A 25,868-nucleotide genomic window follows, 5' to 3' on the forward strand; every position below is an offset into this window, starting at 1 on the left:
AATCTGATATGAGTAATAGGAGATGTGTGAATTGTTTTTGTGAATGAAATGTATTTCTGATCCGTGTTTGGAATTGCTGAGATACTTCCAGAAGTCTTTGAGAGTTCCTTGATAAATAGATGTGTATCATAATGAGCGTTGTTATGAAGAAAGACAGGAATGAAAGAGGGGAGTTGATAATTAATATTACAACTTTGATGAGCCGGACCTCTATATTTACCAGTGAGATGACAATGGTCTCTAACCTTTAGACCTTTACCAATTTTCTCCTCACAAATATGACAGACATTGTTTTTTATAAATTCCCTTTTTTCTTTACTTGTTAAGGACATTGGTTTATTGGTTTCTCTCATTATCTTGGTTAATCGAACACAGTCTTTTTCTAGTCGTTTCACAAACTCCTCTGGGGTATTTGAGCCTCTATACATCTCTAACTTGTTATATTTATCACCAACGGATGATTTGATATAATAACAAAAACCACAAGGAGTATGTTTTTGATATTTATTTGTGTATGATTCTTTTGGATCTGGAGAAGCAGTATCAATTTTTTCTAAAATACTTTCAAAATCAGCATATATAACAAATGGATGTTTTATTGTTTTCTTTTCATCTTTGAATGTGATCTTTGAGTCTTTTTTAGGCATGTTGATTACCGTTGATTTATGTTCACCACAATAATTTGAATGTTTATCTAATCTTTCTTGTGTATGGAAGAAGTTAAGACAACGCATACAAATATATATTTTATTTGTTCTTTTACATACTTGTGGTTTTATTAATTTTGTAATATCTTTGATGTATGTATAATGTGAATTTTCGTCTGAATTAAAATATAGAAGATTAATATGAGTTTGTTTACAACTGTCAGAAAGCTTTAAAACCTGAATGTTGTTTGTTTCGGTTAGACCATAAACATTAACTGATAAATTATTCAACTTTTCAAATTTAGGAATATCATTTAAAGTCATCGGAAACTTTAGATCTTTCGTATTTAATGTATTCTCATATTTTTTATAATGAGATACTCTTTCATCATGAAAATGTGGAGGATGTAAGTGTGCTAGAATAGACCAGAGAAAACATTTATTGTCTTTATTTTTGATATTGATAACTGCTTTTCTATTTTTGATAACACTGGGTAAATCAATGTAAGAAGAAGCTTTTAGAGGATCTGATTTAAGAATATGAATGTCTATGTAAATAATTTTTCCTATATTGAATCCACTTCCTACGATTGAATTATCCACATCTTGCTCTTGTTTAATAAGTTCATCATAGACTCCTGATGTTTTAAAATCTTGATATGAAGATATAAAGTGTGGCTCAGTTCTCATGTATGGTGTATCTATAACTCCTTCGTCCTTTGTCATTTCTAATTTTACTCCCATATAAAATTTAAGTGGTTTCATTTCTTTTAGTGTTTTTTCAATCAACGTTTGAACAGCAGGTTTAACTATTTCTACAGCATCAACTATAGACTCTGGTTCAGGAGGTTTGAAGTTAAAGACTCTTATTTTAATATGTCCTTTGAATGCACCATCAGAGTTTTTAATAGTAAACAATTTTGACAAGTGTTTGTTAGTTTTAAGATGGGCTTTAAACCCCTTCTTGAGGATGGTTGTTTTACAGACCTTACAATGTTTTGTTTTAGGTGGAAGAGGGGAAAGTTTGTTAAGAATGTTGTATGTATGTTTTGCGGTGAGAATATGTTGTTTATAATATTTTACTTCCTTCTCGCAAGTATCACAATAAACCATATTTATAGCGTGAGAAAACGTGGTGTTTTATATTTATCACTGTGCTTAAAATAAAACACTTTTGAGCTTTACAGCTCCGTTTTATATATATCACTGTGCTTAAACTAAAACACTTTTTCACTCAGAATCATCTAAGTCATAACTATCACATGAATACTCAGAATCATACTCAGAGTCATCAATAAAGCTACTCTCATAACTATCATTTGAGCACAAACTATTAGTATCATAACTATCATCTGTGTTCAATGAAATACTATCATCACCATCGTCCGAGTTCAATGAAATACTATCATCACTATCGTCCGAGTTCAATGAAATAGTAAAATCTTCACTGCTGTAATGACTCATATTTAATTAGCAGAAAAAACCTTTCCATCTATACCAATATACTTTCTTTCATTAACGGATTCAATCTCTACATTTTTAATATCAAAAGTTATCTTTAAATAATCTCTAACTATCATAGAACGAAATGACATTTCACCAGAAATATTAACATCATTCATTTTACTTAGATCTACACCCTTTGGATTATTAAAGTAAATACAAATTTCTCCACGAGTATTGTTGATGGTCTTATCATTCTTTTTCAAAGTATCGTGGTCAATCACTTTTTCAAGCTTTGAATAAATTGCCAGGAGTAGAGGAGAAACTTTTGTTAGATTTACTTTAATGGATGTCTTTCCAGGTATAGTTAGAGCTCTTCCTTTAAATGAAATAGAGGGGCTCATGTTATTTTCCATAACTGGTTTTACCCAAAAATTTCCATATTTATCTTTGTTCAATTTAACATCTTTGACATATTTTTCTATATCTTTCACTGAAGTAGAGATTGAGTGAAATTTGTCTTTTGTGCTTTGAAACATTGTATTTATTAATGAATAAACTTGCGTTTAGTTTAAGTAAAAATTTACCATATAAATATGATAAGTTCTGAAGGATATTTAGAATTTCCAGACTCTCCATATGATAAATTAGAGAATTGTCCGGCTTGTGATAGAATAGGGCTTAATAATGAGGGTTCATATAAACAATGTATTTTCTGTGATTTAATTTTAATTAATGATAATAAAAAATATAAAAATATATATAACTTTTAAATTAGAACCAAAAATGAATTACTTTACAAGATTAATAAGAGAGATGAATGTTAAGTATTGTGATGATAATACACCATTTCTTTCAAGGGAAGAGACTATTTGTATTGAGGAAATGTATAAGGGTTTAATGATATTTATTATTCAAAATAATTTTAATGGAAATGTTAATACAAGATACTATATAAATAAAATAATGAATTATTTTGAAATTAAACCCGAACTCAGGATAAAATATAGAGTTTCTAAAATAGCTCAAAAAAAGTTAGATGACTTGTTTTCCAAATATATAAATGAATGATTTTTTACCCGTTTGGGAAAATAAGATAAAATTTAATAACCATAAAAACATTCCAAATTCATTGAGATGTCTAATAGTTGGTTCAAGCGGATGTGGAAAAACCTGTTTACTTTTAAAGATGCTCCTTGGTCCTAATTTTTTAGATTATGATAATTTAATAATTTTTACAAAGTCTAGTTTTCAACCCGAGTATCAACTACTCTCACAGGGTTTTAATGCAGGTCTTAAAAAGGAAGACATTATCGGTTTATTTAAACTTCAAAACAAACTAAATGATTATAATATTGAAGATATAATACAATTATTTTGTGATACACAGAAATCAAAATCGAAACCAAAACCCATAACTTGTATTCTCAGTGATAATACGGATGATATACCTTCACCTCAAGATTTAGATAAATCAAAAAAGAACCTCGTCATCTTTGATGATTGTGTTAATGAGAGAAACCAAACAGTAATGGACAGCTACTATACAAGAGGGAGACATTCTTCTTGTAATTGTATTTATCTTAGTCAGTCATATTTTCAAATCCCTCGACGCTCAATAAGAAACAATGCCAATACTTTTATTTTATTTAAGTTAAATTCAATAGATGTAAATAATTTTTGGAGAGATAATTGCTCTACGTTATGTAGTAAAAAAGAATTTGAAAATTATATGAAACACACGATTGGAAAATATAAATATATTGTTGTGAAACAAGATGAGATATTAAAGGATGTATTTTTATTTTAAACATAATTACATATATAAATGACAACAATTATTATTAACCTTGTGGGTAAATCTGCTTCTGGAAAGAACTTTCATAAATCTAAACTCTTGAATAGTAAAAATGAAAAGATTGTAAGTTTTTTAAAAAAACACCCTATGATTCGTTTTGTGAGTACTACAACCAGAGCAAAGCGACCAGGAGAAGTAGAAGGGAAAGATTATTACTACATTTCAATGGAGGAACATATGCGATTGAGGAACGAAGGTCAAATATTTGAGGAGGTCTCTCTTGGTTCTACAAAATATTCACATTGTAAGAGTGAGTTAAATAAAGTAAAATCTAATGGTCTTGGGATTTTAGAAACTAATCCTGAAGGAATGAGACAAATTATTAAACAATTGTGTGGTGATGGAGTTAAGATTTTATCATTCGGTTTTGATATCGATGAGGAGATTCAACGCAAACGTATGAAAAGCAGAGATACAAGTATTAGTGAAGAAGAAATAACAACTCGTATTAATACCAATAAAGAATTTGATGAAATATTTAAAGAAAAAGATTTATTTCAACACATTTACTATAATGATGAAGAAAAGGAAAATTTTCCCATTGACCTTTACAATTCATTAAATGATATTTTTCAATAAATAAATACAGAAAATGAATACCGAAGAAAGAGAAAGAAAGTTTAAGGAACATCAACAATTAGTTTCAAAAGTTGTTAAACAACAGGAAGAGATAAAGAAGAAACGGAGACAGAAACTAACTGGTGAAGAAGCCTTTGAAAGAAAACAAGAGAAATTCTTTAAACCACTTTTGAAAACTCAACAATCACCTACAGTTCCCACGGTAGAATTTACTCCAAAAAAACTTCAAATGCTCAAAGATTTTAGTCAGATAACAAAACAAGAACTTGGTGAATTAGAATATGATGACGAGGGATTATTTCGGAAACTTGAGCAGGTAAATCAACCCCCTAATTATGTTGTGGAAGCTCTTCAAAACAATGAATATTCGGCGGGTTCAAAAACCAGAGCAGGTCTCATTCCAACAGAAGAACCAGCAGTGTTTCATCTTGTGGAAGAAAAGGTATTGATATTTAATGATGAATTGATGTTCTTGAGTTCTACTCAACCAAATGTTAAATTAACTCCAAGATTAATGTTTCTTCTAACAAACCCCGGATTCAGCGGTTCAAAATATTTTGAGGAACCACTTGATATGGAAAGAGAGGAAGATAGGGTATATATTGAGTTGTTAAATGCACTTGATTATGGAGTTTCTGTTGCTGGTAAAAGTAAGAAGAATGAGAAGGAGAAACATATTATTGATGCTTTAAGTAAGCTTGGTTCGGGTGTTAGTTTTCTTCCAAATGACCCATCACAATTAGTTAATAGGCTATTATTGTTGTTAGGTAGTAAGAAGGCTGGAAACAACAATTGTTTTAATGAATCCTCAGCCATTTTAGATCAGTTGATGAATATGAAAATAATTAATAAATGTCAATACAAAGATATTTTATTAGATATTAAATAAGATGAGAAGCACAATTCTTAGTTTTAATTTCACAACGAGCGATTACACAGCTTCATTCCCTTACCCACTACAACTTGACCCCCTTACCTCATATGAGGCATCTTTATTGTCAATGGAAACTTATAATACCTTGTTTAATATCACAGAGAAAAACAACAAGTTTAGTTATAATCCAGGAAGTGGATATAAAACTATAACCGTTTCACCTGGAGCTTACGAGATTTCTCAAATATCTTCAGAAGTCTCTCGCCTTATGAAAGAAAAAGGTGATGAACCAAAAAATATTGTAATAGATATTCAAAAACACACTTCAAAATCAACTATTAAACTTAAAAATAATTATAAAGTTGATTTCACGATTGAAAATTCGTTTAGAGAGCTATTGGGTTTCTCTTCAAAAAAGATTGAAAATAACGGGACGTTTTACAGTGATAATGTTATCCAAATATCCTCCGGTATAAATTCAGTATTAATTCATTGTGATTTGATTGATGGTGCTTATAACGATGGAATAAGAACAAATACAATATTTTCATTCAGTGCATACTCAACCCCGATTGGTTATAAATTTAATATGGAACCAAAAAATCTTGTCTATTTACCTGTGTCAGGAAAAACCATATACAGAGTAAATTTTAGGATAACCGACCAAGATAATCGTATGATATCCTTTAATGATGAAATTATATCCATCAGAATTCACCTACGTGAAGTTTTTCAATAAATAAATAATGGTTATTGTGAGAAAACACGAGTTGGGAAAATATAAAATAATTACAGGGGAGGGCATGTTCCTTTCACCAGACTATACAAGGTATGTGGGTAGAGGATACTATAAACCTAAGAGACAACGAGGTGTAGGTCATCAATTTCGAAATAAAGGAGATGGGATAATTGATACTCTAATGGGTATTGGTTCAACCATCCTTAAACATAAAGACCTAATTGGTTCAACTGCTTCTGCCGTGGGCTCCGTTGCTGGTGCTATAAAGAGTATAAAAGATGCTCAAAAGGAGTCTCATAAATTACAAGCAATCAAAGAAATAAAAAAAGGTAAAACTCAACTATCTTCACAAGAACGACAAAAAATCATTAAAATACTTGGGTCAGGGTTTCAACAATTTTAATGCTATATAAATACAAGTATGGAAGCGATTGATAGTATCTATGATTTGGATGATACGATTATCATTTCAAACTCCACTAAAAAGGAAGACTATTTTAAGGTAAATGCTATAACAGGAACAGACTGGAATTCAAACGGAACAAAAAGTTTTGAAATAAATAATCAACAAACTTACTTGAATATAGCTGATAGTTTCTTGCTGTGTAAATTTAAATTCACTAAGGCTGCGAATAATACTAATGCTACACTCGTAAATGATTTCTTCTGGAAAATGTTTGACAGTGTCCGCCTGTATATTGGAACACAAGAGGTTGAAGCGGTTGATTATGTCTCTGCTACATCTGAAATGATGAAATTTACACTATATTCGTTTAGTGATAGAATGGGTAAGGGAGCTGTTGAAGGTTTTATTCCTGATATGTCAACGGGTACAAACGCAGACCCTGGTTATAGTCAAAGGAAGTCAATGTATAATGATGAAACAAAAGCAGTGAATAGTTTTACCGTAGCAGTACCTCTTAAAGGTATATTTGGATTTTGCGATTATGATAAAGTTTTGTATGGTCTTAAAATTAGATTTCAACTACAAAGGAATGATAATGTAAATAGGTTGCTTTTTGGGGATGAAAATGCTTTTGGAGACAACAATAAATTTGTTATTAATGATTTGTGTTGGTATATCAGTGAATATACTCCTAATCTTAAAACGGAAGAGATGTTAAATAGAAGACTTAACTCAAAGAAACCGCTAAATGTATCATACCTTAAAAGAAGATGTCAACACGTTAAACTGGAACACACTACCTACACTTGGAATTTGGGTGTTCTTCAAGGAAAGCCACGATACCTCTGGCTCATTTTTAAAAAACCAGATGGAGAGGACGGTACTAATAAGAATAATGCGCTGAGTGATAATGCTAAGGTGAAACAACTTCGGGTTTCTCTTGATGGCACATTTTATCCGCGAGATAGATTGGAAATTGATTGGGAAAAAAATGATTATGCGGAAGCCTACAAGTCCTACCAAAAGGTGTGTGAAAGTAATGGTAATAATGATCCTATTTTGGATATGGTTGCGTTTCAAAAACTTTATACAATCTACGCAATTGACCTGAGTTCTCAAAAGGAAACTATAAAGTCTAATCGAGTGGATACTTCTCTATACATTGAAAGAGGGGAGAGTGAAGAGGTTAATGCATATTGTTTGCTTTTGGAGGAAACAGAATTACAGATTAATACAGATAATGGTGTTATGATTAATATCACATAGGTTTTTTCTCATAAATAAATGGTTGGGGTATATGTTAATCAAATCAATCTTAATAAATTAACATCTTGTATTCAAAATCAAAAGCCTTGTATTATTAATGTTAATACAATTCAAAGAAAAGGAGCTGTAAGAATTGATGTTTTACTCACACACACACAAGTAAAAACACTAAATGATGTTGGATCACTTAAAATTAAAATGACGAAACCTATGTTAAAGAAATATTCAATAGATGAGTCAAGAGGAGGATTTCTCCCGTTTCTAATTCCTTTATTTGCTGGTTTAAGTGCGGCGGGAGTATTGACTGGTGGTATTTCAGCAGCGGTAAAAACTGCTAACGAAAGGAAGGCACAACTAAAAGCTCAAAAAGAATTGGAAAGACATAACAAGGAGTTGGAGAAACAAATTAGTGGAAGTGGTGTAATTGTAGATTTTGCTCAAAAACTTGAAAGTCTACCTGATAAAGCTAGATTGTTGGTTGGAGATATGCTTTCCTCTATCGCTCAAGCGGGTGTTAAACTAACTAAACGGGGTAATGGATTGTATCTTTCTCATAAATAAATGGATAAATGGTTTAAACAATTTGGAAAGAATACAACGTCAAATATAGAACTAGCTAAGTATTGTAAAACACTAAAAATTGATAATGTGGTTATTTGTATGAGAGATGAATTAATACATATAAATAAGAATACAAAGAATATTATTATGAATTTAGACACACAGAATGGTTCTCATTGGGTTTGTATTCATAATAGTCAGGATAAATATTATTTTGATAGTTATGGTATGCCACCACCTGTTGAAGTAATACAATTCTTACAGAATGGTGTTTATCAAACATTCCAAGTTCAAGAAATTAATTCTAAATGTTGTGGCCAATTATGTTTATATGTATTATTTCAACTCAACAATAATGAAAATTTTTATGATATCATTTTTTATCTAATATAAATGACCTATGTTGGAAAAGATGGTTCTATCTTTGGAAAATCCTCTCAGGATATTGATTTATCAAATTATTATACAAAGGCACAGGCTGAACGACAAAAATATAGTGTAAGTAAAAATATTAATATGAAGAATACTTATAAATTAATCAATTATCCAAACCCTACAGATGCGAATGACTTGATTAGATTCAGTGATTTATCACAATATATATCTTTAAAGAAAACAGCACGTTTTGTGAAACAAGTAAAATTTACAACCACAACACCTGGTTATACTGACCATACACCTTTCCTCATTGAATTTAACTACCTGCTTACAATTAAATTTTATAAAGAAGGACATTTAGTTAATATGCGAATTAATAAATGGGGGTATGATATGCCTGATTTAGGGTATAATTGGTCTTTTTCAATAAACATAGAAGACCTACATGATTTAAATCAGTCTCGTAAAGAAGAATATTATCCACTTGGTGAAGATAAGGATTTATGTGGAAGTACAATTAGTAAACAACAAATACGTGATTTTAAGAAAATAAAAATATATGATAGTATAGCGATGGTTCGCATGACAAAGAAGGAAGGTAATGAGATAAGGATAGAAAGCCGAGGAATACAAACCGATTTGGTAGTGGGAAGATGGGGTGGTATTACCTGTCATAATATTAATCTCACATATATTTCTGATACATAAATGGCAGGAAGAAGACTACAAGATAATTATAATTTTTGTATTCAAGGATACCTACAAGAAAAGGGTGCTCGGTATTACATACCTTATGATTTGGAGCATATACATGGGAATTTTGTCATTAAAAACTGGCCTTATACTGATATTGTTAAACCCACAAATAGAGACTTGTTTAAAATATTAAATAAAAATGAACTTCTCAAAGTTATGAAATATAAAACTCTTTTAGAAATCGTCAACAAATCTTATTGGTATCCTATTATGAGAAAAATAATTATAGATACAAGAATATCTCAAAATCCAGATGAGTATATGTATAATATTCTTTGGGGTTCAAACTCAAGGGTAGCAAGGGATGAGGAAGGAGTTGAAGAAGAGAAGGAGGAAAGAGAGAAAAAGGAGAAGGAGGAAAGGGAGAGGGAGGAGAAGGAGGAGAGGGAGAAAAAGGAGGAGGAGAGGGAGAAAAAGGAGAAGGAGGAAGGAGAGAAAAGGGAGAAGGAGGAAAGAGAGAAAAAGAAGAAGGAGGAGAGGGAGAAAAAGGAGAAGGAGGAGAGGGAGGAAAGGGAGCAAAGAGAGAGGGAGGAAAAATATAAAAAGATGGAAATCAGTGAGATTCGTAAAAGATTGAGTGTATTACAGCAAATAAATCAATCTCAACGCACCGAAGAGGAAATTAAAGAATTAACAACTCTTATGAAGATAATGGTTTCAAAAATAACAACGTCAATGTCTTCAATTTCAGGGAGGAGATTTAAACGAGAAAGTGGTGAAGAAGAAGAAGAAGAAGGAAAAGATTATGTGATTGATGATGTTGGTGTCATTGACTTTAGTTAGTTTTTATTTGTAAATAAATGGAGGAGAGAGTGAAGGCATTCCTTAGGATTCTTTATGTTTTAAAAATAAAGATTGAAATGTATATGTTGAAAACCAAAAAGGTTTTGATACTCTGTCGGAATTTTTCTGATAAATAAATATGAGTTATTGTCTCAAATGTAAAAAGAAAACTAAATCTAAAAATATCTCTTATGTTAAAGCTAAAAATAATAGAGTTTATCAAAAAGGAATATGTCAAGTGTGTGGCTCTAAAAAGTGCCAATTCATATCTCCTAAAAGTGGAGGAGACATACAAAAGTTTCTGTCAGGAAGTAAATTTACAACAACTGGAATTCCAGGGGAATTACACCTTCCAGGGTATTCTTTCTGTGGTCCAGGAACAAACTTGGATAAAAGATTAGATAAGGCTGACAATCCTAAACCTTGGTCTAAACCTACAAATAGGGTTGACGAAGTGTGTATGAAGCATGATATTGCTTATGGAAATACCACTACGTTGACTGAAAAACATAAAGCCGACAGCGAAATGTTGTATAATTTGTCTTTGATACAAAATCCAACGTTGAGAGAGAAAGTTGATAGGTTTATTGTGAGAAATTTGATAAATGCTAAATTGAAACTTGGTCTTGGTTATTCCTCAAAAAACTATTAGGCTCTAATGATGTCATCAAGACTGAGGAGCTTTTGGCTGAAGAATTACACAAACCTATAATCACAAAGTTTAAAAGAAGGAAGGTTTATTCTAAATACACCGACCACATATGGTCCGCTGATTTAATTGAATTGAATAATGACAGGGGATGCTTTTTACAGGTATGCTTTAACCGTTATTGATTTGAGGAGTAGATTTGCCTGGGTTGTCCCTTTAAAAAATAAAAGGGGTGATACTTTAATGTTAGCCTTTAAGCGAATATTTGATCGGGATAAAAGGAAACCAAAGAAGTTATGGACTGATGAGGGAACAGAGTTCTATAACAAAATATTCATGAAATTTCTTAAGGGGAAGGGTATTAAATTATACAGCACCTTTAATGAAGGAAAGGCAGTTGTTATTGAGCGTTTTAATCGTACTTTAAAAGAGAAATTATATAAAAAATTCACACAACTCAGTTCTCAAAAATGGGTGTATTTAATTCAGGATATTGTAGATAATTACAATAATACAGTTCATTCATCAACAAAATCAAAACCATCAGAAACATTTACAAAATTAGAATATGAAAAGGAGATTAATTTGAGAAAGCCCAAGTTTAAAGTTGGTGATATTGTAAGAATATACAAATGGAAAAGCCATTTTGAGAAAGGTTATACAAAGAGATGGACTAATGAATTATTTAAAATCGTTGATGTAATGGATACAGTCCCTTGGACCTACAAATTATATGATTTAAATGGAGAAGAAATCTTGGGTTCATTTTACTCACAAGAATTACAAAAAACACAAGTAAGCAGATAATACCCTTGAAAATAATAAATAAATAAATAAAATGTAATGGGGATACGTTTTTAAATCTGTGAACCCCAAACACAGAATCCCACAACTTTTTAGTTGGGGCTTAACTTTTGTGTGTGTATAATGGGGATACGTTTTTAAATCTGTGAACCCCAAACACAGAATCCCACAACTTTTTAGTTGGGGCTTAACTTTTGTGTGTGTATAATGGGGATACGTTTTTAAATCTGTGAACCCCAAACACAGAATCCCACAACTTTTCAGTTGGGGCTTGACTTTTGTGTGTGTATAATGGGGATACGTTTTTAAATCTGTGAACCCCAAACACAGAATCCCACAACTTTTCAGTTGGGGCTTAACTTTTGTGTATGTGTGAGTGAGTCATAATAATATACAAACCCTAACCCAACCCCATCCCTAACCCAAACCCATCCCTAACCCAAACCCATCCCTAACCCAACCCCATCCCTAACCCAACCCATTCCTAACCCAACCCCATCCCTAACCCAACCCAATCCCTAACCCAACCCCATCCCTAACCCAACCCCATCCCTAACCCAACCCCATCCCTAACCCAACCCCATCCCTAACCCAACCCCATCCCTAACCCTCACATTCAAAATCCCAACCCAAACCCAACCCCATCCCTAACCCAACCCCAACCCATCCCTAACCCTCACATTCAAAATCCCAACCCTAACCCAATCCCATCCCTAACCCAACCCCAACCCTCACATTCAAAATCCCAACCCTAACCCAACCCCATCCCTAACCCAACCCCATCCCTAACCCTCACATTCAAAATCCCACCCAAACCCTAACATAATCTTTTTTTTCTTCTTTTTAAAAAATATGTATTTCTTTTTTTTTTTCCCTCTTCTTCCAATTCTGTCTTTCAAGGCTTTCAAGTTTGAAGAAGTAGAAATGGGAAGAAAGAATTTTCCAGCATTTTCTTCCTCGAACTTTCTTGATATTGCTTAAATCAAGCGTCATTAAACAAAGAACATTGTTCATTGCTTTAGAATCCAAAGAGTCTCCAAGATGGACCCCACAGGTAGAGTCTCCAAAATAAAACCAACTTTCCAAGTTCCCAAGGTATAACCACATTCCTGTTGAGCCTCCAAGATAGGTATCACATTCCGAGTCATCAAAACAAAACCCCCATTCCGAGTCTCCAAAAATATAACCATCTTTCCAAGTCCCCAAGGTAGAACCACAATTTTCAGAAATATTTGGGGTTTCCGTGATAAGTCTCACATAGTATAACTGCGGACCATCAGGGAAAACTTCCCTTTCCCAATTTTTTAGGGTTTCTATGATGTGTCTCACATAGTATAACTGCGGACCATCAGGGAGAACTCTCCTTGCCCAATTTTTTAGGGTTTCTATGATGTGTCTCACATAGTATAACTGCGGACCATCAGGGAGAATTCCCGTTTCCCAATTTTTTAGGGTTTCTATGATGTGTCTCACATAGTATAACTGCGGACCATCAGGGAGAACTCTCCTTGCCCAATTTTTTAGGGTTTCTATGATGTGTCTCACATAGTATAACTGCGGACCATCAGGGAGAATTCCCATTTCACAATTTTTTAGGGTTTCTATGATGTGTCTCACATAGTATAACTGCGGACCATCAGGGAGAACTCCCCTTTCCCAATTTTCAGAAATTTGTGGGTCTCCAATGTATGACTTGTATTCTGGCTCATCAAGGTAGAACTTGTTCAGTGGGTTTTGTTTTGATAACTCACAACAAGTATCATCATGGTAAAACTCTTTTTCAGGATTTTGTGGATCTCCAAGGTATAACTCTTTGGCTGGGTCATCAAGGTAGAACTCGTTCTGGGGGTCTTGGTTGTTCAAAATGTCTTCAAACAAAAAAATAACTTCATCCCAAGTTGTGTTAAAAGCAGAATTTTCATTTCGTATCTCAGATACAATTTCCTGTGAAAGAAAATAACAATGTATTAATTTAATACAATATTTTTATTTGTATAAATCAAGCTCTATGAATATTAAAATAAACTTTGTTAACTCTTACATGAGTCTCATCTAAAAAAAAAAAAAAAAAAAAAAATTAAATAAATAAATAAATAAATAAACAAACTTACCTCCATTGATAAGAGGTTCGAGTCCAGTTCATCAATCTGAAGGTTGAGTTCTACACAGGTAGTAGGACTCCAAGGAATAGCAAAGTTATCCCATTCCATTTCGGCATAGGAGTCCATTCTCAAGTGAAGCAGAAAGCGTGTTTGAAAAAGCCTGTGTGGTCGGTGCCTTTTATAAGAAGGGTGTCATTGTGTGTGTGTCATTTCCTGTGGAAATTCCCTGGGCGTGTCTTAACTGGAAATGATGTGATGGAAATTCCCTGAAAATGATGTAATGTATTACCTGGAAATGATACAATGCTGAAGAGTTTATAAAGTGGGTGGGACTTAGCAAAAGTGGGCGGAGCGTAGCAAAAGTGGGCGGGACATAGCAAAAAGTGGGCGTGGCCTAACAAAAAGTGGGCGGGGCTTAGTAAAAGGTGGGCGTGGCTTACCAAAAGTGGGCGGGGTTTACCAAAAAGTGGACGGAGCTTAACAAAAGGTGGGCAGAGCCTACCAAAAAGTGTGTGGCACTGGAGGCGCTCAAACAAGAACATTGAGGGAGGTTTACCATTTTATCTTAGCTCAGTTAAAATATCTTAATAAAGAACCAAACTCAAACATATTTTTTGTTAATGTATTAGACGGTGAGGAGAGTTGTAGGAGAATTAAATTATTTCCCACACATAAACAAATATTTGTAGGGTCGTTGTTTGAGTGGGTCAAAGATGATTCACCAGATGATATTAAGAGTAAAAGGTTAAAAGGTCCATAAGGTCAGAAGGATCACAGGTTCACACAGAAGGACCATTGTTTAAGTGGTCTAATGAATAAGGATAACATGTCAAAAGGTTAGAAGGTTCGTAAAGAACAGGGTGAGAGAAATAGAGGTGTTTAGGGGCAATGAGGGAGGGGAAAAATTAACATGTAAGTCAATGGGAAAATGAGAGTGTCCCAGAAGCAACATATATACACTACTCACCACCACACCGGACCCCCCCCCACCCCCCACGACCCGCCAGGGGTCGCTTCGGCCGGGTCATCAGGACCCCCCTTAAATTGACCCTGCCGGTACAAGTTGATTCTGGGGGGACGTGTGTAGCGGCTACCGCTGGGTATACACAATTGCCTTGCACCTACCGAGGACGCGGAGCGATCACCATGCCGGGCTCGCCCAGGACGCCCGGGCACGCCCGGTCTCGCCTTTCCAGGGCTCGCCCAGGACGCCCGGGCATGCCCGCTCTCGACTTGCCAGGCCTCGTCCAGGACGCCCCGGCACGGCCAGACTCGCCTTTTCAGGGTTCGCCCAGGACGCCCGGGCACGCCCAGCCTCGCCTTTCCAGGGCTCGTCCAGGACGCCCGGGCATGCCCGCTCTCGACTTGCCAGGCCTCGTCCAGGACGCTCGGGCACGTCCAGACTCGCCTTTCCAGAGTTCGCCCCGGACGCCCGGGCACGCCCGGTCTCGCCTTTCCCGGGCAAACGCTCCGGGATAATGTGTATATATATTGCTGCCCGATAAACGGGCTTTGGAGAGCACCCGAGTTGATTTTACACAACTAGGGCATGCCCGTACTATATATATATCTAAAATTATATCCCCCCCCCCTCTATTTACATGAAATGGTTTGGTCCATTCGCAAAGCCAAAGCGAACGGCTTGCGAGTACGGTGACAATCCCCCCCCCCTCTATTTACATGAAATGGTTTGGTCCAAAGCGAACGGCTTGCGAGTACGGTGACAATCCCCCCCCTCTATTTACATGAAATGGTTTGGTCCAAAGTGAACGGCTTGCGGAGTTTGGTAAAGAAATCGCCATAGCGTGCACAAACGCGCAGGAAAGCGAAAGAATCGCAAATTAGTTTTAATTAGTTTTAAAACATAGTTTAACGCCAACATAGCGGCAACATAGTTTGCCAACGTGAAATAAATGAATACGCTCTCAAATGTGCCGTCCGAGGCAGAGTCTGTTCGCCACGTTCGGCACACGTGATAGCTCGCTGCTCTCTGATTGGTTGAATCGTTTTTTGGACATAGCTCGGTAACTACTTGTCCGATTAATATGAAACCTTGAAAAGGCACATCCTCGGGTCCCCAGCAATATACCTGGCAAGTTTCAAGTATATCGGACCCGTGGTTGTCGAGAAACAGCGGTCACAGACATACAGAGATTACTGGAATTATAGATAGACTAGGGCATGCCCGTACGTGGGTGCCCGTTCCTTGCCAAAAAAAAAAAAAAAACGCTACACGTACGCTCTACCCCGCCCGTACGCCCGTACGCCCGTAAACAAAAAAAACTACGCTCTTCGCTTCCGCCCTTCGCTCTGACTGAATTGGGAGAAATAATGCGCATAAGAAATCGAGAAATTATTATTTTCTCCGGAAGAAATCGAATTACGAACCGTAATGGCGCACGCGCTCGGCTCGGCTCGCTCTCACATCGGCCACGCCTACGCAACAAAGCGTTCTGTGATTGGCTGCCGGAAGTGAAGTCTTCACTGTCCGGAAGGTCGCAAATCGCAGTTACGATGAATCGTAAATTAGTTTTAATTAGTTTTAAAACATAGTTTAACGGCAACATAGTTTTCCAACGTGAAATAAATGAATACGCTCTCAAATGTGCCGTCCGAGGCAGAGTCTGTTCGCCACGTTCGGCACACGTGATAGCTCACTGCTCTCTGATTGGTTGAATCGTTTTTTGGACATAGCTCGGTAACTACTTCTCCGATTAATATGAAACCTTGAAAAGGCACATCCTCGGGTCCCCAGCAATATACCTGGCAAGTTTCAAGTATATCGGACCGGTAGTTGTCGAGAAACAGCGGTCACAGACAAACATACATACATACATACATACATACATACATACATACATACATACATACATACATACAAACATACACACAGAGATTACTGGAATTATAGATAGATAAAGAAACTCGGACGAATTCCAGCTTTTTGTCGCGTCCATTCTTCCGATTTGCGTTGGAGCACAGCTCCTACACTACATTATTTGTGACGCCATAGTATCTCGAGGCGCGGGTACGTTCCGGGAAAATTATTTTGCGGAATTTCTTGCTTAGCTCGTGCAAGAGGTGTTCTGTGACGGGTGACAAGAGCTGTGACGTTCTGTTTGTGTTTGAATTGAACCGAAGCTCTTATCAGCTTATTACTCCCTCCACTGAACTCCTTCGTTCAGGTGCAAGAGACGGCACCGGCTTGATTGTCGTATTCTGCGAGATGAAGGGAACTCGTTGAACTGTCATTACCTGGATTTGAATCTCGACCCAGCTATAAAATGTAATCCAGGTGAATCTCACGGAGGTGGGGCATCAACGTGTGTGCCATCTCTCGGGGGAACGACAAGCCGGAGGACCCGTCTGTGCCAGCACTGGTTGTTGTTGGAGGATGTTGAAGAATCCATGGTGTCCTTTGTAAAGAGTCGGCGAGGTATCGCCCGCAACCGAGAACAAATTCCAAATTCCTGCCCAAATCTCCTTAGTGAAACACCAAGCCTGGCCAGCCGGTTCGTGAAAGACTTGGGCCAAGAGCGTTCCCCGGCCGACCCCACAACATGTGGGGATAAATGGGGCCATGGTACTGATAGTGGTAGTATTAGTTGTATTTGTGGTAGTATTAGTACTAGTAGTAGTTGTATTTGTGGTGGTATTAGTAGTAGTACTAGTAGTAGTAATAGTATTAGTAGTTGTATTAGTGGTAGTAGGAGTAGTTGTAGTATTAGTATTATTAGTAGTAGTAGTAGTAGTAGGAGTAGTTATAGTATTAGTAGTATTAGTAGTTAGTAGTTGTAGTAGTAGTAGTCGGAGTAGGAGTAGTTGTATTATTAGTGGCAGTAGTAGTAGGAGTAGTTATAGTATTAGTAGTATTAGTAGTAGTCGTAGTGTTAGTAGTAGTAGTGTTAGTAGTTGTAGTATTAGTGTTAGTCATAGTTGTACTTGTAGTATTAGTGTTAGTCGTAGTAGTAGTCGGAGTAGTTATAGTAGTATTAGTAGTAGTAGTACTGTTAGTAGTTGTAGTAGTAGTAGGAGTAGTTGTAGTATTAGTGTTAGTCGTAGTAGTAGTAGGAGTAGTTGTAGTATTAGTGTTAGTCGTAGTAGTAGTAGGAGTAGTTGTAGTATTAGTGTTCGTAGTAGTAGTGTTAGTAGTTGTAGTATTAGTGTTAGTCATAGTAGTAGTAGGAGTAGTTGTAGTATTAGTGTTAGTAGTAGAAGTGTTAGTAGTTATAGTATTAGTGTTAGTTGTAGTATTAGTGTTAGTCGTAGTAGTAGTTGTAGTATTAGTGTTAGGCGGAGTAGTTATAGTAGTATTAGTAGTGTTAGTAGTTGTAGGAGTAGTTGTAGTAGTAGTAGTAGTAGTAGTAGTGTTAGTAGTTGTAGTAGTAGTAGGAGTAGTTGTAGTATTAGTGTTAGTCATAGTAGTAGTAGGAGTAGTTGTAGTATTAGTGTTAGTCGTAGTAGTATTAGTGTTAGTCGTAGTAGTAGTAGGAGTAGTTGTAGTATTAGTATTAGTGTTAGTCGTAGTAGTAGTAGTAGGAGTAGTTGTAGTATTAGTGTTAGTCGTAGTATTAGTAGGAGTAGTTGTAGTATTCGTGTTAGTCATAGTAGTAGTAGGAGTAGTTGTAGTATTAGTGTTAGTCGTAGTAGTAGTAGGAGTAGTTGTAGTATTCGTGTTAGTCGTAGTATTAGTAGGAGTAGTTGTAGTATTCGTGTTAGTCATAGTAGTAGTAGGAGTAGTTGTAGTATTAGTGTTAGTCATAGTAGTAGTAGGAGTAGTTGTAGTATTAGTATTAGTGTTAGTCGTAGTAGTAGTAGGAGTAGTTGTAGTATTCGTGTTAGTCGTAGTAGTAGTCGTCTCTACTGAACTGGAGGATCAGTTTTGCATTTCGCAATGTTTGACGTTGAACTTTTGTGACCTTTTTGAGTAAAAAAGAATCTTTTTTATGCCTTTGCAAAAAAAATTTTTTTTTCCTTTTACAGACAAGGTTGCCTTTGGGGAGGTCGTTCAAGGCCCTCCAATGCTCACGGCTCAGCCGAGGAGGAGCCAGAATACGAAGGTGCGGTTGTTTGTCGAATGCATTTTGTAGATTTATAAACGATGGAAATGTGTAATCAGGGACGTGGGAAACGGTCTTCGAAATATCGCATGTGCGATGGGAAGTGGACCGTGGAGATGGCGATGGAAAAGGATTCCATTAAACCCCTTCCACAAGACATTGTTCGCTCGTGATTCTCCTTTTTATCTATTGTTGTTCCATTATTGTTTAATTAACCTTTTATCAAATTCATGGCTTTCTTTTCCCTCAGTTCGTGTAATTATAACACTTGGTAATTTGCTTTTACCAAATGCGCCATGATTGTCGCTATCGATGCTGCGTTAAGGTCACGTCTAAGGTCATGTTCCACGGCGAGGCCCGAACATATTGAAACTGTAGGGAAGAGCAGCCCCATGCAAACTGCGGTCAGTTTTGCGAACACGTGGTGAATCTTGGAGGTGGACCACTTACCCATCATGCTGTCTCAGCATTTTGAAAAACTTTGAGATGTTATGGGTGGTTGGCAGGGATGTTGTAGGTGATGATGTCGTGGGTGGCGGCGGGGATGTCGTGGTTGGCGGCGCCCGGCGGGGATGTCGTGGGTGGTGGCGGGGATGTCGTGGGTGGTGGCGGGGATGTCGTGGGTGGCGGCGTGGATGTCGTGGGTGGCGGCGAGGATCTTGTGGGTGGCGGCGGGGATGTCGTGGGTGGCAGCGGGGATGTCGTCGGTGGCGGCGGGGATGTCGTGGGTGGTGGCGGGGATGTCGTGGGTGGTGGCGGGGATGTCGTGGGTGGTGGCGGGGATGTCGTGGGTGGTGGCAGGGATGTCATGGGTGGTGCCGGGATGTCGTAGGTGGTGGCGGGAATGTCGTCGGTTGCCGCGGGGGATGTCGTGGGTTGCCAAGCAGGTTGTCGTGGGTTGCCACGGGGGTTGTCGTGGGTTGCCGCGGGGGTTGTCGTGGGTTGCTGCTACGGGGGGGGTTGTCGTGGGTTGCTGCTACGGGGGTTGTTGGGGGGTGTCGTGGGTTGCTGCTACGGGGGTTGTCGTGGGTTGCTGCTACGGGGGTTGCCGCGGGGGGTGTGGTGGGTTGCTGCTACGGGGGTTGTCATGGCTTGCTGCTATGGGGGTTGTCATGGGTTGCCGCGGGGGTTGTCGTGGGTTGCTGCTATGGGGGTTGGCGTGGGTTGCTGCGGGGATGTCGTGGGTGGTGGCAGGGATGTCGTGGGTGGTGCCGGGATGTCGTGGGTGGTGGCGGGAATGTTGTGGGTTGCCGCGGGGGATGTCGTGGGTTGCCATGCAGGTTGCCGTGGGTTGTCGTGGGGTGTCGTGGGTTGCTGCGACGGGGGGTTGTCGTGGGTTGCTGCTACGGGGGTTGTTGTGGGTTGCCGCGGGGGGTGTCGTGGGTTGCTGCTATGGGGGTTGTCGTGGGTTGCTGCTACGGGGGTTGTGGGTTGCTGCTACGGGGGTTGTCGTGGGTTGCTGCTACGGGGGTTGTCGTGGGTTGCTGCTACGGGGGTTGTCGTGGGTTGCTGCTACGGGGGGTTGTCGTGGGTTGCTGCTACGGGGGTTGTTGGGGGGTGTCGTGGGTTGCTGCTACGGGGGTTGTCGTGGGTTGCTGCTATGGGGGTTGTCGTGGGGGGTGTCGTGGAGGTGTCGTGGGGGGTGTGGTGGGTTGCTGCTACGGGGGTTGTCATGGGTTGCTGCTATGGGGGTTGTCATGGGTTGCCACCGGGGGTTGTCGTGGGTTTCCATGGGGGTTGTCGTGGGTTGCCATTGGGGGTTGCTGCTACGGGGGTTGCCATGGGTGTTGTCGTGGGTTGCTGCTACGGGTGTTGTCGTGGGTTGCCATGGGGGTTGTCGTGGGTTGCCATGGGGGTTGTCGTGGGTTGCTGCTATGGGGGTTGTCGTGGGTTGACACGGGGGTTGTCGCGGGATGTCGTGGGTTGCCATGGGGGTTGCCGTGGGGGTTGTCGTGGGTTGCTGCTACGGGGGTTGTCGTGGGTTGCCGCGGGGGTTGTCGTGGGTTGCCATGGGGGTTGTCGTGTGTTGCTGCTACGGGGGATGTTGTAGGTTGCTATTGGGGATATTGTGGGTGGCAGCGTGGATTACGGAATACTGATGTGCTTGCATGCAAAATAAATAGACTTTAATTTGCATTGTGTAAGCTTCTGTCACAACTCTCCCGACAAGCCGTTTGAGTTGAAATATAAATGAAAAATGTTTTGAACTATTACACAGTAGAACGGTGGAAGTTTTTATTGTCGAAGCTTTTGATGTTGATGGTGCATGCCCTCCAGTAGTAAATTGAGTTACCAGCAAGCTTCAAGCCACTGGGTGTTGAGCCCCATCTCTTTGAACGAGAGATTTCCTCCACGATGACTTCTCTCCCTCGGGGAATCGGGGCAGGGGTTTAACGCCCGCATTGCTTCGCGGCAAGCTGCTCTCAAATGCCAATCGCAAGCTGCCATCCTCCACCTGTGCCCATTGCGGTGGGCGATCTCCCGGGTACGAAGGAATACTCGGAGGGAGGCATCAAACTTGGAGGCTGTATTATCGGTGCTTGCTGCTTTCCTGCCATGGGGCCGGCCATTTATTTGCGTAACTAATTGTAATCCGCTCCTGGCTCTCTTGATTCATTGGTGGTTCATTTGAATGATCTCAAAAGGTTATTCGTGCATCAAAATCACGATTCATTTGGTCAATAAAATAAGTGTATTTTCAGAAAAGGGCCATCTACATATTACACACACCAAATTTATTTTGGGGAGTGGGGGGAAGAGGGTGAGTGGGGCCCGTAGGAGTAAAACTACATTTTGTTGTTGCTCTGTGTTTTTGTGTGCGGCTTTTTTTGATGTTGTGGTGGTGCTTTTTTGCAGCCAGGGAAGAGAGCGCTGTTGCTCTGTCAGGTAACGGGGGCCATTGTGAAGCAGACGCACCCAGCTGCCGCCCCGGCTCCTTCGATGGCCAGGCGGTCCATCCTGCTGGCGGAGAGAGAGCGCGTCATGAAGACCTACAGAGACCTGAAAGTGCAGAGAGTCTCGCAGAAGGGGAAGAGTTCTTTCGATGGAAAAGGTAGAAGAGGAAACAAAGGGAGGATGAGCCACCTGTCGGGCTTTTAGCTTTTAAAGTATTATAGCCGTGTTTTTCTGTGGATTCCTGTATTTTTGTAATTATGAGGGGTAATCGCAGTACTGCGTAAAAATAAAGAATGATTCAACACCTTGTACAGTTTCCAGTACTTTTTCCACTCTGGGAAAAGGGGGAGATCATGTATGTGGATTGCAAAGACTTGCGACCGAGCGACGACCCCCTACATTACCGGTCCTTGAACTTGTGGCCGTAAGTTGATCCGTTGAGATGTCGGGTTGACCATTCTCTCGGGCTATTGGTCGGGGCCTTTCGGTTTCGGATTGGCCATGCGACTGAAGGAGAGCTTCACATTCCGTGCTGGAAGGGTCGTGGCCTTTAAATCTGAGTTTGTATTTTGAACGGAAAAGCTGTCGCTTTCAGGGGTGGTTTCCAACGACGCTGAGTTTGCTTCTTCTTATTTCATGCTAGCAGATAACCTGGCTTCACCGGGCTGTTGTAAAGAAATTAGTTTGCAATAGTCTGTGGAATATCAAGGGAGTTTGCCAGGAATGTCCTTTGACAGCATGATGGCAGGGGCCTGTAGAAATTCCCCAGGGTATTTTGGGTCCAAAAGGTTTCAGCGTCTAAAGGGTATTTTGGGTCCTCTGGATCTTTGGTGGGGGTCTTTTGTATCCTCTAGTTATTTTGGGTCTATGGAATATTTTGGGTCTTTTGGGTCCCCCAGGTCTTTTGTGTCTTATAGGTTTTTGGGGTATTTTTGGTCTTTTCGGTCTTTAAGGGTTTTTGGGGTCTTCTGGGTCTTCAGGGTCTTATCGGTCTTTTGGGTCTTCAGGGTCATTGGGGTATTTAAGGATCTTCGGAGTATTTTGGCTCTTCGGGGTCTTTAGGGGTCTTACAGTACCTTTAAAGACTTAAGGGGTTTCAGCAGATTACAGTCTAAAGGGTAGAAAAGTACATTCCAATAGTACGTAATTAATCGACAGGATGCGACCGATGTTCAAACAGTACATAATTAATAGACATATAGTCACACGGCTAATTGGACGGACGGCCTCACCAACCTTGTTTTTCGATTTTATACACGGTGTTTCGATATATAGTTAGATATGGAGAGATTGACTGAACATTATTTATTACTTGTGGAAATAGAAGATTTTTCAAGCATATTGGTTGGTCTTGGGTGTTATTTTGTGTGTTTGTCTGTATGTCATTCGCCTGCAGGTCACAATTTTCAACCGATCTTCCCGAAACCTCACCAAATGGTAGAGTTGGTCATAAGCAAGAAGCCTATTGTTTAGGGGGTTAAAAGCTCAATAGGTCAACATAGGCCAAAGGTCACCAACTTCGTCAAATTTCTAACTTTGTCAAATTTCTATAAAATCCTCAATTTTCATCTGATTGACTTGAAATTTTAAGAAGACTTGCATATCTGGTCACTGAATTCAACCCCCAACCATTTTTCAGGTCAACATAGGTCAAAAGGTCAACATAGTCCACATTTCTAAAATCCTCAATTTTCATCCAATTGACTTGAAATGTTAAGAGAATTTGCACATCTGGATACTGAATTCAACCACCAAGTATTTTGTGAGGTAAACATCGGCCAAAGGGTCAACATACGCTGGATTTCTAAAATTCTCAATTTTCATCTGATTGACTTGAAATTTTAACAGCTCACTTATATGTGACCATATATGGTCACTGAAGTCAATCACCAATTATTTTTGAGGTCATCATAGGCCAACAACTTATTTCATGGATTTCCCAAGTATCGATAATCTCCCCGCTTGCTCCTCCCCTCCTAAACTCCCTCCTCCCCCTCAAAATGTTTTTCTCCAATTCTCCCGTCTCACCCTCCTCAAAGCATCCTCCCCGCTTCCTCTCCCTTCCAACTCTCACATCCATCTCCTCCAACCTTCTTCCTCGCTCTGCCCCCCCCCCCCCCCCCCCCCTCAAACAACACCTCACCAATCACCTTCAAACCTTTTGTCCTCTTCATCCTTCCCTTTCTCCTCGCTATTCTGAAATCTCTGACACACCTTCAACAGCTCTCCCTACCACTTCTTCCTCTTCCACATCTTACCCTACCCCTCCGCCCCACCCCCCTGTTCTGTATCCGATGCTCCCCCTTCCTCTTCATTAACGGTATGGACCTCAAACATCCGGGGCCTTCGCTCAAACCTGATTGATCACTCAATACAGGTTGCTTCTGACAATCCAGTCTTAATCTGCTTAACAGAAACTTTCCTCCTTCAAGATGTCTCTGATTCCTTGATATCTCTCCCTGGTTACTCCCTCCTCTGGTATGATAGACCTGAGCCTCGTCCTGGAGGTGGGGTTGCTATCTTTATAAAAAACTCTCTTCCTCACTCCCCCTGCACTGCCCTCTTTCCACCCCACCCCCAGGAGTACCTCTGGTTACGGCTTCCCCTTCGCTCCCACCTTTTGTTCAAATGTGTGTTGTACCGTCCACCAAACAGCGATGACTCCATCTACATCTCGCTGTCTGATAACATGGACCAACTTCTATCTACTCATCCCAACTCTCTCTTCCTCATATGTGGTGATTTCAATTGTCACCATGTCAGTTGGCTGGGTGTGGGTACCTCTCTCACCAGCCATGGCTCCTCAGCAAAGGACTTCTGCGACCAACTGGGACTGACACAATCTGTCAATTGCCTGACCCGGATCTCAGTCAACGGAGCATCTTCTCTTATAGACTTGGTTATGACTAACTTCCCTGCAAATGTCTGCTGCTCTTATTCTGCTCCAATCGGTTCATCTGACCATATGCTTGTTAAAGTGGACATCTCTCTGGCCATTCTCAGAGAGCCTCCTCAGCGTCGCGAGTCTGGCATTTCACTCAGGCCAACTGGAACGGTCTTCAAGCAGCCATCAATCATCTGGACTGGTCTCCCATCTCGACTGCCTCTGACATCAACTCATCCTGGGAATTCTTCCAAAGTAAATTTGCTCTCTCATGCACAGATTTATCCCATCTCGTCTTCAGTTGTCATACCCTTCCTCCCATCCATGGTACACTGAATCTTGTGGTGAGGCTGTTGCCCTGAAACAACTTGCCTTCGTCTCCTGGAAGGCAAATCCAACGGAAGGCAATCTCATTTCCTTTCACAAAGCCCGAAACAAGTGTGTGTCCACCCTCAGGAGAGCCAGGAAACAATATCTCTCCATTCTCAAGACCGAACTCTCTTATCTGCCTCCCTCTTCCAAATCCTGGTGGCGTCTGGTCAAATCTGTTTCTGGTGTTTGTTCCCCCTCCATCCCCTCCCTTACCTCAAACGGCTGCACAGCTGACTCCGCACGTGAAAAGCTGAATGCCTAAACTCTGTGTTTGCCTCAAAATCTTGTGTCCCAAACCCGTCTCTCTCTGTATCTACCATACCCAGTCGTACCCAGCTGCTCCTAGACTCTGTGTCCTTCTCTCCTGACAAGGTGGAGAAGCTTCTGTCAATCCTCGACTCTGATTCTGCAACTGGACCAGACGGCATCAGCCCACGTGTCCTAAAATCCTGCTCTGCCAGCTCTTTCTCACCCTCTTTCTGTTCTCTTCACCCTCTCTTTTGCTCAAGGTCATCTGCCATCAGCTTGGAAATCAGCCAACATTACTGCTTTACACAAAAAATGTGCAAAAACAGATCCTTGCAACTACAGACCAATCAGCCTCCTCCCATTTATCAGCAAAGTCATGGAATCCATCATTGCTTTGGATATCAAATCTTTCCTCTTCTCCAATGGCTTGATCTCTGATCATCAATTTGGATTCAGACCAGGTCATTCTACTCTGGCCATGCTGCTTCTGCTGTCTCAACAATGGATGGAGGTCCTCAATGTCAAACAGGAAATCAGAGCTGTCTCCTTTGACATATCATGTG

At 39.5% G+C, this 25,868-nt stretch overlaps 1 protein-coding gene across 5 annotated transcripts in view; it reads left to right on the forward strand.

The window, feature by feature from the left end:
• CCDC137 (coiled-coil domain containing 137) overlaps nt 1–22,109 on the forward strand; it is a 69,531-nt gene extending 47,422 nt beyond the window's left edge. For all 5 annotated transcript variants that reach the window (XM_068117566.2, XM_068117568.2, XM_068117565.2 and 2 more), the window contains exons 5-6: nt 18,829–18,905; nt 21,762–22,109. In XM_068117566.2, the coding sequence (XP_067973667.2) occupies nt 18,829–18,905; nt 21,762–22,004 (320 nt within the window). In that variant the 3' untranslated portion in view covers nt 22,005–22,109. The remainder of the gene's footprint in view (nt 1–18,828; nt 18,906–21,761) is intronic.
• The last annotated feature ends 3,759 nt before the right edge of the window (nt 22,110–25,868 follow it).

Source organism: Myxine glutinosa, chromosome 5 (assembly GCF_964187855.1).
Source record: "Myxine glutinosa chromosome 5, kmMyxGlut1.1, whole genome shotgun sequence".
In the NCBI taxonomy this organism is placed as follows: Eukaryota; Metazoa; Chordata; class Myxini; order Myxiniformes; family Myxinidae; genus Myxine; species Myxine glutinosa.